We start from the raw sequence: 16627 nt of genomic DNA, 5'->3' as shown, positions 1-16627 counted from the left end.
AGTCACTAAAGATATCCCCTTATTAATTTCAGGGTGCTATGATGTCTATTGCATTTAAGGAGGGTTTAAAGATTCCTCCTCCAGCTATGAATGAAATAATCTTGGGAGCCAATCAAGATATTAGACAGGTAAGTTACTGTTATGTGACAGTTGTTGATTCTTTAGAATATGCCTTCCACCTTGTGGGAGGCGAGCAGCAGTATTTCCTCATTTTGATGTTTTATTTGTGATTATTTTAGGTTTTACACAATCTGAGTTTGTGGTGTGCACGAAGTAAGGCACTAACGTATGACCAGGCCAAGGCTGATTCTCATCGGGCCAAGAAGGATATCAAACTGGTAAAGTGCATTTCCCTTTCTTAGTTACTGTCTGTCCCAGGCCCAAACACTTCTTGTTCTGCAGACACTGGCTTGATAAAAGTAGTCTCCTTCTTTGACACACCTCTAGAGCCAGTGAATATTTATCAAACCTCTGGATGGCTGCTAACTCAAATTAATTTTTCCTCAAGGATTGTCAAATGTCTATTACAAATTTTTGGAAAGAGATAAGTTTTAAATTACACTCATGTTTCAAAAGTTACAAAATGGCTTTTCTAGAGTCTCTTATTTGGTTTTCATATTTTGAATGTTTTGTACTGACTGGAATAATCTGTTTCAAATAGTTTAACCTCTCTGAAAGTAGAGGTCTGCATCAATTATCTTTGCTCCCCATGCACTAATATTATACTTAAAGCAATGATTGAGTAGTGTTTTTTAAAAAATATATATATATATATATATATATTTTTTTTTTTTTTTTTTTTGGTACCAGGGATCGAACTTGGGACCTTGCACTTGCGAGGCAGGCGCCGGAACCACTGAGCTACATCCCCGGCCCAGTGTATTATTTTTTGAGCATTTTTAGGTTCATAGCAAAGTTGAGTGGACAGTACAGAAATTCCCCAAATATCTGGTACCTCTCCCCAAGCGTTCATTGCCCCTCCTACCACCAGCATCCCCTCCTCCAGTGCTGCATTGTTGCAGTTGGTAAACCTACCTTGGACACATCGTGTCACTGAGTACACAGTTGACATTAGGGTTCATTCTCTTTTTTTTTTGGGGTACCAGGGATCGAACTTGGGACCTTGTGTTTGCGAGGCTGGCAGCAGAACCACTGAGTTTAATCCCTGGCCCTAGGGTTCATTCTTGATGTTGCACATTGTGTGGTTTTGGACAAATAGACAATGACATTTATCCATCATTGTAGTATCAGAGTAGTTTCTCTGCTCCCAAAATCCTCTGCTCTGGTTCCTCTTTTCTCCTGCCTCCTTAACTCTTGTCAACCACTAATGTGGTTGTGTGCTGTCTCCACACAGTTTAGCCCTTTCCAGAATGTAATATACTTTTAATCATGCAGTGTGTAGTTTTTAGAGGTTGGCTTTCTTTTACACAGTAATAGGTGCTTAAGACTCCTTCATGTCTTTTCATGGCTTGATAGCTTTTAAAAAAAATTGTTGAGTAATATTCCATTGTCTGGATATACCAGTAAGTTTATCACTTACTGAGGGACATCTTGGTTGCTTTCAAGTTTTGGCAGTTACAAATAAAGCTGCTGTAAACATTTGTATGTAGGCTTCTTTTGTTTTTTTTGTTTTTTTTTTGAGACAGGTCTTGCTGTGTAGCCCAGGCTGGCCTCAAGCTCACAGTGATCCTCCTGCCTCAGCCTCCCAAGTGCTGGGATTACAGCTGTGCATCACCACACCCAGCTTGTATGTAGGGGTTTTTTTTTTGGTACCAGGGATCGAACTTGGGACTTTGTGCTTGCGAGGCAGGAGGTGGAACCACTGAGCTAAATACCTGACCCATATGTAGGTTTTTGTGTGGATATTTTTCAGTTTATTTGGGTAAATTCTAAATTTTGTAAGAATCTGGTAAACTGTCTTCCAAAGGGGTAGTACCATTCCCTCCAGCAATCAATGAGAGTTCTTGTTGCGGTCCCCTCACAACCCCCCCAAAATACTTGGTTGCTCAGTGTTTTGGATTTTGGTCGTTCTAATAGATGTGTCCCTTCCTCTTTTCAGGGCCCTTTTGATGTTGCCCGGAAAGTATTTGCAGCTGGAGAGGAGACTGCTCATATGTCACTGATGGACAAATCGGATCTCTTTTTTCATGACTATTCGATTGCACCCCTCTTTGTCCAGGAGAACTACCTCCATGTAAAGCCTGTAGCTGCAGGGTGAGCACTCAGACATGTGAAGAGGATTACTACCCTCCCAGCACTGTGAAGGCCAAATGCTTGGCGGGGAGCAGCCAGGGCTGGGTTAGCCGTGTAATACAGTTTCGTTCTTTCTTGCAGGGGTGACATGAAAAAGCACTTGATGCTCTTGAGCCGAGCAGCAGATAGCATATGTGATGGGGACCTAGTGGACAGCCAGATCCGGAGCAAGCAGAATTGGAGTCTTCTGCCCACACAGGTAAGCCAAGGACTTGCCTCGAAGTGTGGATGCTGCTTTGGCTGAAGAGATCAAAATATATTTTGGCTCCTGTAATTACTTAAAATACCAGATGAGCATTATGGCTTTTGTGGCAAAACAAAAAACCAAAAAACAACAACCCCAGTCTCTTGCAGATGAAAATATCCTGTGGTTAGTTTATTAATCTTGCTTATTTTTCTACTGTTAAAAAAAAAAAAATTCTGTTTAGATGGATATATGGAAATAGGAAGGCTAGATGTTGCCTGTAATGAAAGATGTGATTCGGAAGTTTGATTTGCTGGCTTTTACCTTAATCCATTCTTTTCTTTTTGGTCATTTGTGGTTCTCCCAGGGTCACTAGATAGCTAAATGCAGCCAGGGCAGGCCTCTAATTTTCCTCTTTGCTAAAGGAAACCAGAATCCCTATATTACATTGAGTACTGCATTTACAGTGGGTACTTGCTTATGTTGATAGCATAAAGTGAAAACAGAATTTGGCAGACATTTATATTTAGGAGTGTTGTCTAGTTTTTTGTATTTATATAGTATTAGTGGCCCGAGCATAAGCAAGGAATTTTCAGAAGCCCTACCTTCTTCTTAATTTTACCTACACATTGGTTCAAAACAAAAGCAAAAACAAAATACAAAAACTCATTCTGGAGATAAAGAATTTTTTAGGTTTTAAGAATGTTTATTTTTCTTGGGCTGGGGATGTAGCTCAGCAGTAGAGTGCTTCTTAGTGATACTGGGTTCAGTCCCAGTATCACACGCAAAAAAAGAAAGCCAAACATTTATTTTTCTTAATATTTATTACTTTGAGAATTTATCCTAAAGAAATTGTGCTTAATATATATAAATATTCCCTAAAGTACATTCATTCTCAGCAAAAACTGGGAGAAAATCTCCATGTCCAGCAACAGGAATAGTGATTGTCATAATAAATTTTCTTGGTGAAATATTTAGGACCATTTAAAACTATTTGTAGAGGTAATCTAATATGAAAAAATACTTAAGAGAGAATATTACTAGAACAGGATATAAAATTGGTATAGAGTAAAAGTCCAGCTTTTAAAGAAACAAAAACCTTGGCCATAAAAGACATCTGAAGATACTTTTTAAAATTTTTCTCAGGCCAGAGAATTCTCTAATTATTAGACTTCATATTTTAAGCTACTTCTGCTTTCGGTTGCGTATGTGAGAGACAGTTGCATTTCTCTGAAGCTGATTCTGTCCTGTGACATTGGCACCTGTGAGGTAACAGGTGTTGTGATCCCCTGGTTGAGAATGTGAGATGGTTTCCTTGTGTGAGGGCCATGGTGCTTTTGTCCTAGGTGTTGATTGCAACTCAGTTTTCCCGAGTTGCCCACACTACCTGTCAGAGGCAGGATCTGACTGCCCTGTAATTAGGTCCTCAGGGCAACATTGCTTCATTTGCCATGGACCGTGAATTAGTTCATTTTTGGTTGCTACTAATGCAGTACCACAGCCTGGTTAAGTTTTAATGAAGAGAGATTTATTTAGCTCACAGTTCTGGGAGTTCGGGGAACCACATGGCAAGAGGTGGAGAAGTGTATGTGCCTGTGTGTGTATGGTTTATATGCTCATGTGTGTTTGATGTCTCCCCTCTTCATTTTTCTTTCTTTTTTTTGAGACAGGGTCTTGATATATCTCCCAGGCTTGCTTTAAATTCATGACCCTCCTGTCTCAGCCTCCGAAGTGCTGGCATTACAGGCACGTGCCACCACACCTGGCTTCTGTCCCCTTCTTCTAAAGCCACCAGGACTCCATCATGGGGAGAGTCTGCCTTAATGACCTTACCTAACCCAGTTCACTTTCCATACCCCCCAGATCCACACACTATAGGTGAATTGAGTTTCCAGCCCTTAGTGTCTCACGGTGGGATTAAATGTTAGCACAAGAGGGCTTCGAGACACGTGTACATTATATCTAAAGCATAGCAGCCTCCATGGAAGCCAACAGCTACTACAGAAGAGACTGCACTGAATTCAAATTCTGAACTGCCACTGATTTTTTTTCCAGGCCATTTATGCCAGTGTTCTTCCTGGAGAGTTGATGAGGGGGTATATGACCCAGTTTCCCACCTTCCCGAGCTGGCTGGGGAAGCACTCATCCACAGGCAGACATGACCGAATCGTGCAGGACCTGGCATTGCACATGAGTCTTAGGTAAGTAGAGTCATTCCATTTCTGGCATTTTATTGGTGGGGTATTAACCTTTATCCAAAAAAGGATAGCGTGAGTCTAAAGATTTATGTTTTAGGTTTGATTTTACTGTTAACTGAGAAATGGTCCTGGACAAATTCCTTATATTTTGTAGGCCTGAGTTTTATCACCTGTAATCCTCTTGAGAGGATTTTGGACAATAAAGCCAGATGATAGATGTGTCGTAGCTTTAAGATATCTTATAAAAAGTGTACATATCTGAGGTAGTGCTGTTATTTATTGTTATTGTGACTGTGCCTATTACTAATGGGAATAACTTCTCAGCTGCTGAATAATTAGTTGGAAAAAATGGAACTGTTTGAAGAAGGGAGCTAGTTTTTACTTCAGTAGTAAACTGACCTAGTCATTTGAGATGGGAAACACAGGCTAGTAACAGGAGGAGGCCACTCAGATCCTGGAAAGAAAAATAATGTACTGGGAAAAGTTTGAAGAAGCTCAGAAATACTTGTGTTTGGTACAGTTTTGTTAAAGTTTAGAAACTTACAAAATGTGCATGCAGCAAATACTAAGTAAACTTTAAGGATTCATTTATGACCATGCGAACTACCTGAGCAATCATAATTTCCACTTCTGATCCCTAGAATATTAATTTGGTTCCCAGATTCACACATAACTTTTGGTTAAAGCTGAGATAGTTCCTTTCTTCTTTTTGTAAAATTCTTCTCCCTGCTAAGTTCCTTCTTCTCAGCCTTTGAGATGAGTCTTTTTTCCAATCATTAGGTTAGTTTTTGGTTGCTGCTCTAATGAATTATCACAACAGAAGGGCTTAAAACAATACAAATTCATTGTTGTCTTGAGATAGGAAGATGATCCTGGGTTATCTCAGTAGGCCCAGTGTCATCCAAGGGTCTTTATAAAAGGGAGGTGGCAGTGGCAGAGTCAGAGTGGGCAGAGGGAGACAGGGAGGGAGAGATGCAGCTCTGCTGGCTTGGGAGACGGGGAGGGAAGCATCAGCCAAGGAGTGCAGGCAGCCCCTAGAAGCTGGGAGAAGCTGCTTCTCCCCACTGCTCTCAGGGTCCAGCTGGCACTGCCTCTCAGCTCCTTCCTGCTCCCTGTCCACTGCTGTTTGAAGGTCATGCTCACTCGCAGGGTCACCCATCCTGTTGCCCTCCATACTACATGAAGATTTTGAGCCCTTGACTTCCATATTGTTTATGGCTTACTCATTCTCCCCAGACTGAACCTTTCTGGGGATAGGAACTGAGACTTACTCATCTGGCACATAAAATTGCTCATTAAGTGTTGCTTAATGGATCACGTACAGGGTGTTATTATCAGCATGGACATAGATAGTGAAGTTCATGATTTTTTGGGCAGGTTAGTGTCTTAGTTACTTTCTTGTTGCTGGGACAAAATACCTGACACTCAGAAGTTGGAGGAGGAGATTTTTTTGAGCTCACAGTTTATAGAAGTTTCAGCCCACAGTTGGCTGGCTCCACGGCAAGGTGGCACAGCCGAGGGGCATGGTGGAAGAGAAGCAGTCCATGGCATGACAGGCAGGAAGCAGAGATTCTTTCTCTTTTTATTCCACCCAGGCTACAAGCCTATTGGTTATTGCCACCCACACCCAGGATGGGCCTTCCCTCCTCAGTAAATCTATTACTCATATCCAGAACTATGCTAAACCCATCAGTGGACTAATCCATTATCACACCCATGACCCAGGCACCTCCCCAAAGCCCCACCTATGAGCACATGAGGCTTTGGAGGACACCTAGATACAAGCCATAACATTAGGACCTTCCAACTTTTTTTTTTTTGCAGTGCTAGAGATTGAACCCAGGGCTTTTTGTGCATGGTAGGCAAATGATCTACCACTGAGCTACATCCTCAGCCCTTTTTGTTTTTTTGTTCCTACTTAACTTTTTAACCCTAATCAAATCAGTAAATTTCTAGAGGCCTTGGTTTCTCTTCCTCTTTGAAAAATGAAAGTATGATTTTGATTCTTTTGGGGATTCTTAAGTGTCTTTGAAAATCTGAAAGCTTTGATCTTTCTTCCTCCCAAAATGCACAATGCTTAAATAACACAATTTTAAGGTAATTACAGATTCCTGAAGTTAAGAACCCTTGTTTTAGGTACATTAGATGGCACCTTTAAACTTTGCCAAATTCAGTGTTGTCTGTATGAGATAAAGTGCAATATAATTATTGTGGAACTGTTTTGTGATCTTCTTGGGTTCTGTGGCTTAGGGACTTACACTCCATCTCTTCAAGTACTACTGTTCGTGATGATGGAAGACTATATCTATAGGAAATGAGTGCCTAGGTAATGAAACAGTCTCGAGGTTCCAGATTTGTGATGGAGAAAGAATGGTGTGGCTTCTTGAGGTTCAGACAGTTACCCGAAGACAGGAGCAGGAGCCATAGGTGATTTTTATTTTTTATTTTTTATTTTTTTTTGGTACTGGGGATCGAACTTGGGTCCTTGCACTTGTGCAGCAGGCGGCGAAACCACTGAGCTAAATCCCCGGCCCCCATAGGTGATTTTTAAAGAAACGAGAATCAGGGGTTCTGATACCAGCAGCTTTTGAGGTGTCTTGTTTAAAGTAAGAATATTTATCTTTGCCTGGATTGAAGATGGAGGCAGCTAGGTTGAAAAGATTTAGGATGGTGGCATTTGAAGTACTGATTTGTACAGTTATTTCTGTTTTGAAGACAGCAGCATGAGAGAGACAGAGACAGAGATAGGGAGGGAGGGAGAGCGCATTTGCTGGTGACATCTAGTTTTGAGCAGGTCAGCCTGTTCCCTGTCTTCCCTTGGCCAAGGTGGATCACTTTGATTCTTTTTTTTGGGGGGGGACTAGGGATCGAACTCGGGACCTTGAGCTTGCAAGGCAGGCTGCAGAACCCCTGAGCTAAATCCCTGGCCCTGATTCTGCAGGAACATGGTCTGCGGTTTTTTAGGTTTGGGGAACTCTCCTCTTGAAGTGACGATTTTAGAGTGTAGGTATGAGCAAGTGTGAGCAAGGCACTGATATGCCATTTTGTACGTTATAATCTGAAACCAGAAAGCATTGCGCCCAGATTGGAAGTGGTGGTGGCACTTGAGGTACTGATGCTTCTAGTATTTTGGAACTTGGAGTGAGTACTCTTTATGGATAGATCAGAATGAGCATAGAGAAATACTGCTGTTGCCTTGAGGTGGGTAGCAGCCATGTTTACTTTTCCACTCGCTGATCCAGGGAGGTAGGAAACAGTCTTGTGCACAGTGATGTGCGCCCATTACCCTGAGGTGGTGTGCTGGGCTGCCCCCACCTCCTGTTAAATTGTAGGCCTTCCAGGGAGCATCACTAACCTTGCATCGGAGACCTCCTGATGAATCAGTGTTGATGTGTGTGCTGGCCTGAGTTGGCGACATAGTTTTACTGTTGACTGCAGGTGCGTCTTTTGTTTTGGCTTTCAGAACTTACTCCAGCAAAAGGACTGTGAACATGGATTACCTCTCGCACATAAGAGACGCACTTGTCCAGCCCTTGACTTCTCAAGGGGTAGAAGGAGTACAGGATGTGGTTGCACTTATGAACACATATTATTTGATGAAAGAAGACTTTGAGAATATCATGGAAATTAGCAGCTGGGGTGGTAAACCCAGTCCTTTTTCCAGACTGGATCCCAAGGTGAGCTGTGCCTTCCGCTGGTTCTCTGTCACTTCATGATGACCAGATTGGGCCTAGCAGTGCTGCAGGGTTGTTTCAGGGCCTTTAAAAAGGTTTACGTCTCCCCCGTAAGTGCTTGTTGCTTCTCATGGCCTTTGCTTTCCAAAGGTCATATTTGAGTACAGTGAAGACACAGTGCTATAGGCCTCCCCTACTGGACACGATACCAACCCCCACAACTGAAAGGAGCAGGCGCACGGTCTCAGTCCATGGTTGGCAGGCTCCATGCAGAAACAGGATGGCAGAGAGGCATGGCAGAGGAAAAGGTGCTCAACCCACGGCAGCCAGGAAGCAGGGAGGGAGGAACAGGGGACAGGAATACACCCTTCCAGGTCAGGCCCCCAGTGACCTGCCCTGAGCAGGCCCCACTACTGACGGCAGGTCAGCTATGAACTCATCAGTGCACTAATCCACTGATAAGTATGGCACTCCCTGGATCCAGTCACCTTCCACACACATGCGGGGGACATTTTAGACCTAAACCGTAACAGATGGCCGAGGCAGGAAGCTAACATGTTCAAGCCCAGCATGGGCGACTTAGTGAGAACCTGCCTCAAAATAAGAGAGGAGGAAGAAGAGGGAGGCAGGGGAAAGGGTGTATTTCTAGATTTGATAATTTGTGTTTGCATCTCTGATTCATGCTGAGTAGTGGAAAAGCAAGAATTCAAATCCGAGGAGCAAATATAATTAAGAGTAGAGGGATTAAGCTGGGGAAGTAAGAGGACTGAGGATTTTTGCCATTTTTAATCTGTGGATTCAGAGTTTATTCCAGTTGGATAATCTACTATGTAAAAGTGTGTCCCCTCTTTATTTGCATAACTCAAGTGATGTAACATGAAGGTGTAATATCTAGTACCTCATTCGTGGGCCAGTTTACTTGATGCTGCTTTAGAAGACATATTGTCAGTTTTTCTCCCTAGAATTTTGACTGGACTTAATGGTCATCAGTAAATTCTTACAGTAGACATCTACTGTTAGGCATTCCCAGGGGTCTAGAATTAGGGTTGGAAGCTTGAAGTTAGAGCTTTGTAAGTTACTTAGATTTTGAGGTAACTGGTATTATCACGGTAAAGGTAGCTTAGGTGTTTGGTAGTAAAGGCCAACTTGTACTTTATAATGAGTTTTTTTGTTTTTTATTTCTTAGACTAACTTTGCTTATTATTTCATAGAAATGTGCTGAATAGGTAAAAATATGACTTCAAGTGACTTTGTGTTTTTACTGGCCTAAAGTTCTCAGATACTGATTTTTAGTCTTTTTTGCATCATGGACCTTATTAAGAACGTCATGAAAAACACAGAACTTGTCCATAGAAAAGTGCATATACAGTACTGCCATTTACCTGTACATGCATAAATATGTTGCAGATAGTTTAAGGGGCTTCCAGCCTTTTCTTTCAAAGTTTTTAGGGTTATAAGTGTTTTGAAGAGTTGTGCAGGGCTTTTGATACAACTCAGGGATAAAGCACTTGCCTAGTGTGCATAGGGCCCAAATTCAATCCTCAGCACTGGAAAATAAATTGTTTGGCACTTAAAAGATTTTTAATTATTTCCTCTCTCCCTCTACTCCTTTCATACAGGTGAAAGCAGCCTTCACAAGAACTTACAATAAGGAGGCCCACCTCACCCCATATTCACTTCAGGTAATAAAGACACCAAGATCCAGTACAGGCCCGATGCTGGATTCTGACTACAATGAAGAGTTACATGAAGATGACTCCCAGTCTGATGAGAAGGACCAAGATGCTATAGAGACTGATGCTATGATCAAGGTAGTATTTTAAGCTACAGATAAGAGAGCCTCAAAATAGACAATCTTTTTTTTTTTTTGTGGTACTGGGGATTGAACTCAGGACCTTGTGCTTGTGAGGCAGGCAAGATGCCACTGAGCTAAATCCCCAGCCCACTAGACAATCTTTTTATAAATAGCTTTTTTTTTTTTTTTAGATCACTAAATGTTTTCTTTTCCATTTAATGTAGAAAACTGTTTATTAAATTTTTTTTTCCCATTAAGTTTATTGGTACATTTTTGCTATAAAATACAGTTACATTCACCATTGAGATCTTGTACCATTACATGAGTATCTTGGTTCTTTTTTTTTCCCCTTCCCCTGCCCTCGCTTTACCCCCTCCACCCTTCCCTATTTGCAAAGACTTCGTTTCCATTTTTTTCCTTTTCTCATATTTTTTCTTTTCTCTTTTTTCCTTTCCCCTACCCGAAATAGCTTCTTACGTTAGTAGAAGAGCTAAATAGCAAGAAAATAGGCCATCATATTGATGTCATATAATCTGAAAGGAAAAAAATCATTTTTATTTATTTGGCTGTTGGCATATCCTTCCTTATCCATAGCATAAACAATTTTTTTTAAACAAATCCGCTTTTCCCTTCTCTTGTGTTTGCTGTAGCCATTGAATTGCCTGCTGAAGTTGCTCAGAGCTAAACTTGCCCCTTCCTTGTCTTCTCCGGGAAGATGAAACTCCTCCTGTGAGCCCATTGTGTACAGTGGCCAAGGCAGGCGAGGTCTTGTCTTTCCCTCCCCTTTGCTTTGGGTGGTGCATTCCTATGTGGTAGGCAGATGCCAGCCAGGGCGGAGCAAGAAGCTGGCCTCTGCTTCTCTGGTGTGGCACTCTCTGCTCCACCTGAGAGCTTGTCTCCCTCTCTCCTCTTTCCCCTTCACAAAATGGCTGTATTTAGATCTCCAGCCTGAAACTGAAAGAAAAGGAAGTTCTTCATGTAAACATTACCATATTGGTAAATCATCTTTTTTTATCTCTCCTAAAAATACCTGGATTCCAAATCCAAGAAATTGCCTTACATGGACAATAAACCTGGGTTCTAGATTGTTTGCAGTTTTTATAGATATCTTGTTAGCTCTGACGAGCTGAATGTTGCTTAAGTCTGTTCATCAGAGGTAGCAGTAGTCCACGATCCATATGTTTGTACTGCTCCTTTTTTTAAATTAAGCTGCAGGTAAAGGTTATGTATATTGTAGAGATGAGCTTATTTCATGTACTTATAAACATGGCTACTTAACTATTTTGTGGATCTTTTTCTCCCAACAGAGAAAAACAAAATCTTCAAAGCCCTCAAAAGCAGAAAAAGATAAGGAGTCCAAAAAAGGAAAAGGAAAAAGTTTAAAGAAATGAAACTATTTCACTACCAACAGCCATGTCTTACTCACCTCCTGACCAGTCTCACTGTTTTTCCAGAGGAACAACATTTGGCATCACGGAATGACCTGGAGACTCCTTTGTACAGGGCGGTACAGCTAGCAGGATGTAACTGGAAGGCTCACGTACACCTCTTATAGAGGTTGAGAGACTGCTTTGGTCCTCCACTGTCGCCTGCCAATCTAATTTGATTGTTGTGCTTCGAAATGACTGTTATCTCATTATATCCAGAAACTACATATGGGCTTTGCAGTCAGATTTTAGTTCGCAGTAACAAACCCAGGAGCACTGGTACTAAGGCATCTTTTTTTACAGGCTGAAGAAGTTACCCTCATGGCCCGTATTGGACCAATGCTGATTTTTTTAAAAGGTAGTTATTATGTGGTGAAATTTTGTAAATAAATCATAATACAAAACAGTCATCACTAGAACTGGGTATTCTTTGTACATTGTCAAATATCTTGCAAAGTATAAATTAGGAATAAAAATGTTCCACATGTAAAAACTTTCTTTAAGATTATCATCTTGTACAGCTAAATGCCATGTTGGTATATTACTTATTAATTTGCAGGTGACTGGATTAAAAAGCTGATGGTTCCTTACTAACCAGTTGTGTGAAACATTGGTAGTCAGAGTCAAGAGCTTGAATCCCAGCGTCGCTCCCTCTGTGCTGACCTGGTCACTTCTGTGAGTACTCTCATGGAGAGGCCTTGGGGACCCAGAGGGTGTGGGGACTGCACAAGGGTTGCCAGGCTCCCATCCTGTTGCAGGCTCAGCCCGTCAGGCTCAAACCAGTAGGCCTGAGGTGGGGTCCTATTGGGAGGCTCTGGCCGGGCCAGGATGAACTCTGGCTTTTGTTTACTCTGCCCCTGGAGATTGAGTTCTGTCCTCTGATGGATTCCAGAAGTCCTCAGGCTCTACCTATAATTATGCTTGTGGAATGGCCCCAAGGCTGTAGATCTAGTCTGGAATTTAGGTGCCCAGCTGCCTTTTAATCTCAACAGTAAATGCTCAGAGGTATGTGCTGCTTCTGGATGTAGACATTATGAAGAATGTAAGATAAGGGTTGTGTCCCCTCTGTTTAAGGACTCGTCGTTCTGTTGGGGGATGAGACAAAGTTCTTGAGACATTTAAAATGTATTTACCAGTGTGAAAACTGTCTTTCCTAGAGATCAGTGTATATGAAAAGAAAACATTGCCTCAAGCCTTTGCCCCTCTCTCTGTTAGAGCCAGGCTGCTTCGTGCAGGCATTCTGACATACTGGAGGTGCAGGTCCCGCCTCCCCAGGTGCTCTGTACACTCCAGAAAAGGGCCTGCAACCTCCTGGCAGCCAGAATAAAGAGCAGTGTCCTTTCTGTGTGTGTGATGATTTGAATTGTGAATACTCTAAACACAATGACATGGTGTATACAAGGTTAATAGCATTTTAGAATTAGAAATATGCTACTTAATATATGAGGATGACAATAGAGTGCTGTTTGACCCCTCTTTGAAGCCCTCTTGGCCGTGAATGAATGGCTGAGGCAAGTGGCAGGTGGGAGTTGGGGCTGCAGCATTTGGATGTGATTCTGCTGAAAGGTCTGTGTGGGATTCAGTCTTCACTCATGCTCTACCAAAGTGGCCTTTTGGAGCCATCCACTGCCACGCATCATCTTTCAGCATAAAACCATGCATGTGCTTTTTCTGAGATCCACCAACTCTTGGCCATCTTGAAATCCCTAAGAGACTGTGCAGCTTAGTCTTTCATCACATGAAATTCTGGAAGTCCTACAGCACCATCATTCATCCTCGAAGTTTTAAACGAGTAGCTTGTTTTATGCACTAGAAAGAGTGTGTCTTCCTAAACAGGTTCTGTTGGGTTGTGCTCATGGGTGAAAGTCTAAGGCCTGCAATTCACAAAATAGAATGTTCTCACCCTCACAAGTTCCAAGTGCCTAGGTTTGTACCCTCTAGCCTTACGGCGTCCCTCCAGTGATAAGATACAGGATGAAGCAGGGGGCTCTGCATAGGTTTTATGTTAATAACCTGGACTGCACCACTTAGGAAGCCCAAGGCCTCAGGCCGCTTCTCCAGCCAGCCACTGGGAGGGAAGGACACAGCCCATGAAGCTGAGGCTTCCCCAAGTGCAGATACCTGGGTGCTCTAAAATACTGCATTATTGGCATTTTGGGCCCTTGCCTCGGCTCAAAAGTACCATTGTAACACTCAGGTTGCTGACGGCCACAGTATAAAATCATTATCTGATTATTTCAGTTTCACTTAGGACTCATTTTTGCTGTTTATAGGCTTTGGTAACAGTGGCCATCGACAGCAAAGCAGCAAATATTGGAGTTGTAGGAAAAGTATCGATTTCCTTGGAGCATGTGGGTGGGTGTGTGTGTGGAGCCTGGGAGAAGATTCCAGATTGTGGGTGTGTGTGTGGAGCCTGGGAGAAGAGGAGAGAGGAGGGGGGAGAGGGAGGGGGGAGGGAGGGGGGGGAGAGAGAGAGAGAGAGAGAGAGAGAGAGAGAGACAGAGACAGAGAGAGACAGAGACAGAGAGACAGACACCTGGGAGAAGATTCCAGATAGTGTTTTTTTTTCTGTGCAATAGGATGACTCAGCAGATAACTGAGGTTCTAATTTTATTCATTTCTTTCAAAAATAGATTCTGCTGGTTTTTGGTGTTTTGATCCTGGGATTGATCCTGCTAAATAGCCTTGACTTGTATAAATTTATTTCAAAGTTTTTAACACTATTAACCTACATGTTACTCAGACTCACAAATGTGCTTCAAAGCTACCTTTTGTCTCTTTTTGTCTCCAAGTCCAAGAAAAAACATTCTGTTTAGCCACCAATTTTATTTTAAGGGTGATATTTCAAAGTATAAAAGATATCAAAAAAGCTGAATATTTACAATTATGTTATAAATTACAGAGCATACAATATGTAAGATGTTGGAGAGGAGATATACAAAGTACATTAAACAGCAAGGTTATTTGTCACTGTTGTGCCACTCTACAGAGTTGGAAGTGCTGATGAAGGGAGGTCACCTTTGTTTTCTTTTTCTGCAGCCAGGAAGGACCATCCTGAAATCCAGCAGGGGTGGAAGCTCAGCCTCTGAGGACAAATGTGTCTTCCAGGAGTGTCATCTCTAGAAAGGACTAATGGATGTGTTTAGAAGGGTGTCAGGTAATAGCCAGCATTAGTGTCAGGTAATACAGCCACATTTCCTGCTCATTTCTGGAATGTGGAGCAGGAACACAACATTCAAATTAGAAATTTCCGGTCTGTAATCAGGATTGGGTTTCAGTGCTGGCCTTGCAACTCCCCACGGGCATGTAGGGAAGCTGCTAATCCTTTACCATGAGGTAATGAAGGAAGTAGCCACCTCACTGGAAAGAATGAGCAAATGCAAGCTTAAGTGGTCAGTAAACTGAAGAGAAACTTTTTCTTGAAATTAAGGATTCTTTGTCTAAATACCAGTGAACAATAACTTTGACCAGGACTCACTATATTAGCAGACATTCACTGTGGCTTTTTCAGAAGACAGTGCATTGTGGTAATTCATTGAGGGCACCTCTGCAAGGAGCTCAGATGTCTCATGGTTCAGGTCTTGCACTTCTTTTGTTTTTTGGGTTTTTTTGGTACTGGGGATTGAACTTGGGTCCTTGCGCTTGTGAGGCAGGGGGCGGAACCACTGAGCTAAATCCCCAGCCCGTGCACTTCTTTAAAGGATTACCTGTTTTACTGTTTGGAGAAGTTCTGTGCAGGTTTATTAAAAATAAGCTTCCGCCTTTGGAAATGACAGAGACGATAATTACAAGCTTGGGACAAAATATAAACAGCTACTCAAAGGCATCAGAGAACAGCTAAAATAGGCAAAAATTGGAAAGGCATGAACCTTTCACAGAAGCAGCAGGAGAACTCTGCTGGCTAAAGTTCATGTCCATGTGGCTTTTTACCTGTTGGGGACAAGGCCACGAGGTGTGGGGAGGAGATAAGCAGTGAAATCAAGTCTTAACAGCTTGAGGAGTCAGAGGAGAGCTTGTGGCTGCTGGAGTTACTGAAATGTGAGGGAGAGTATGCTGAAGAGGGGCAGCTCCAAATCTGTAAACTTCACACAAATCCTTGAACTTTGCATGCTTAGAGAAGACTCATACAAAGCCCAGGAAAAGCAATAGCTCAGAGGCTGAACTCAGCAAAGCTTTTTAACTGCTGGGCAGACAAGAGTTTAACTTCTGGCTGGAACAAAGTCAACATTTTGTAAAAAACAGGGAATCTCAAGGTTTTATATCCATAATGTCCAGCATACTATAAAATATTACTAAATGTGGGGTGGGGCACAACAGGCAAATGTGACATAATCAAGAAAAAAAATCAATAGAAGATGGTCCTGAGATGACTGACTGGCTGTACTAGGGACTGAACCCAAGCAGTGTTGAGCTGTATCTCAGCCCTCTATTTTTTCCTTTGAGACAGAGTATCACTAAATTGTCCTACTGCCCTAGGCTCATTTCAAGTAGCTGGGATTGCAGGGCACACCACCATGTGCAGCTGATACACAAGATGAAATAACAGCCAAGTACTTTGAAACAGCTTTTTTTCCCTGCCCCTTTTCCTTATATAGATTATTCATTGTGGGGAGCTGGTATGTGTGCATATCACAGTCCTTTTTACTTCTCCATCCCCTCCTTCCATCTCTACAAAGTCTCCCTCCCTATTTATTATCACCTGTTGTTTTGCTCCTAAATTATGTATACTTGGGGTTTCCTATATAATAAAATGGCTATTTAAAATATGTTCAAAGAGCCGGGGATTTAGCTCAGTGGTTTTGCCGCCTGCTGCACAAGCACAAGGACCCAAGTTCAATCCCTGGTACCAAAAAAAAAAAAATGTTCAAAGATGTAAAGATGAATACAGTCATAAGGAATGATAGATGGGGGAACTTAGAAAACAAACTAAACATGAATGTTCTAAAACGGAAAAGTACAAAAAATCTGAAATAATTTTCCTTAGAAGAAAGGTCAGTGAACTTATAGACCAAAAATTCATATGAAGAACACAGAAAAACATAAAAATGAAAGAATCCTGATGACCTGTGGATATCAAGGAGTCAAATACAGTCACG

General features: G+C 42.0%; 2 protein-coding genes across 9 annotated transcripts in view; one reads left to right on the top strand and one right to left on the bottom strand.

Annotated features, from left to right (window-relative positions):
• The window catches only part of Rfc1 (replication factor C subunit 1), an 85840-nt gene extending 73899 nt beyond the window's left edge, over positions 1-11941 (top strand). For all 5 annotated transcript variants that reach the window (XM_087187481.1, XM_087187480.1, XM_087187478.1 and 2 more), the window contains exons 19-26: positions 33-128; positions 240-338; positions 2060-2214; positions 2335-2452; positions 4493-4638; positions 8099-8312; positions 9929-10120; positions 11412-11941. In XM_087187481.1, the coding sequence (XP_087043607.1) occupies positions 33-128; positions 240-338; positions 2060-2214; positions 2335-2452; positions 4493-4638; positions 8099-8312; positions 9929-10120; positions 11412-11495 (1104 nt within the window). In that variant the 3' untranslated portion in view covers positions 11496-11941. The remainder of the gene's footprint in view (positions 1-32; positions 129-239; positions 339-2059; positions 2215-2334; positions 2453-4492; positions 4639-8098; positions 8313-9928; positions 10121-11411) is intronic.
• A 2396-nt stretch (positions 11942-14337) lies between these two features.
• Wdr19 (WD repeat domain 19) overlaps positions 14338-16627 on the bottom strand; it is an 80062-nt gene continuing 77772 nt past the window's right edge. For 3 of the 4 annotated variants that reach the window (XM_087187476.1, XM_087187472.1, XM_087187474.1), the window contains one exon: positions 14338-14660. Coding sequence is in view for 1 of the 4 variants with exons in the window: in XM_087187475.1 (XP_087043601.1) it covers positions 14651-14660 (10 nt within the window). In the remaining 3 variants the exon portion in view is untranslated. The remainder of the gene's footprint in view (positions 14661-16627) is intronic. The other variant, XM_087187475.1, reaches the window with a different exon arrangement.

The sequence above is a fragment of the Heterocephalus glaber genome, unplaced genomic scaffold (genome assembly GCF_053883595.1).
Source record: "Heterocephalus glaber isolate CG9 unplaced genomic scaffold, H.glaber_assembly_v1.0 deba00001509, whole genome shotgun sequence".
NCBI lineage: Eukaryota > Metazoa > Chordata > Mammalia > Rodentia > Bathyergidae > Heterocephalus > Heterocephalus glaber.
The sequence above is the reverse complement of the archived record's forward strand: the minus strand, read 5'-3'. Positions and strand labels throughout refer to the sequence as shown.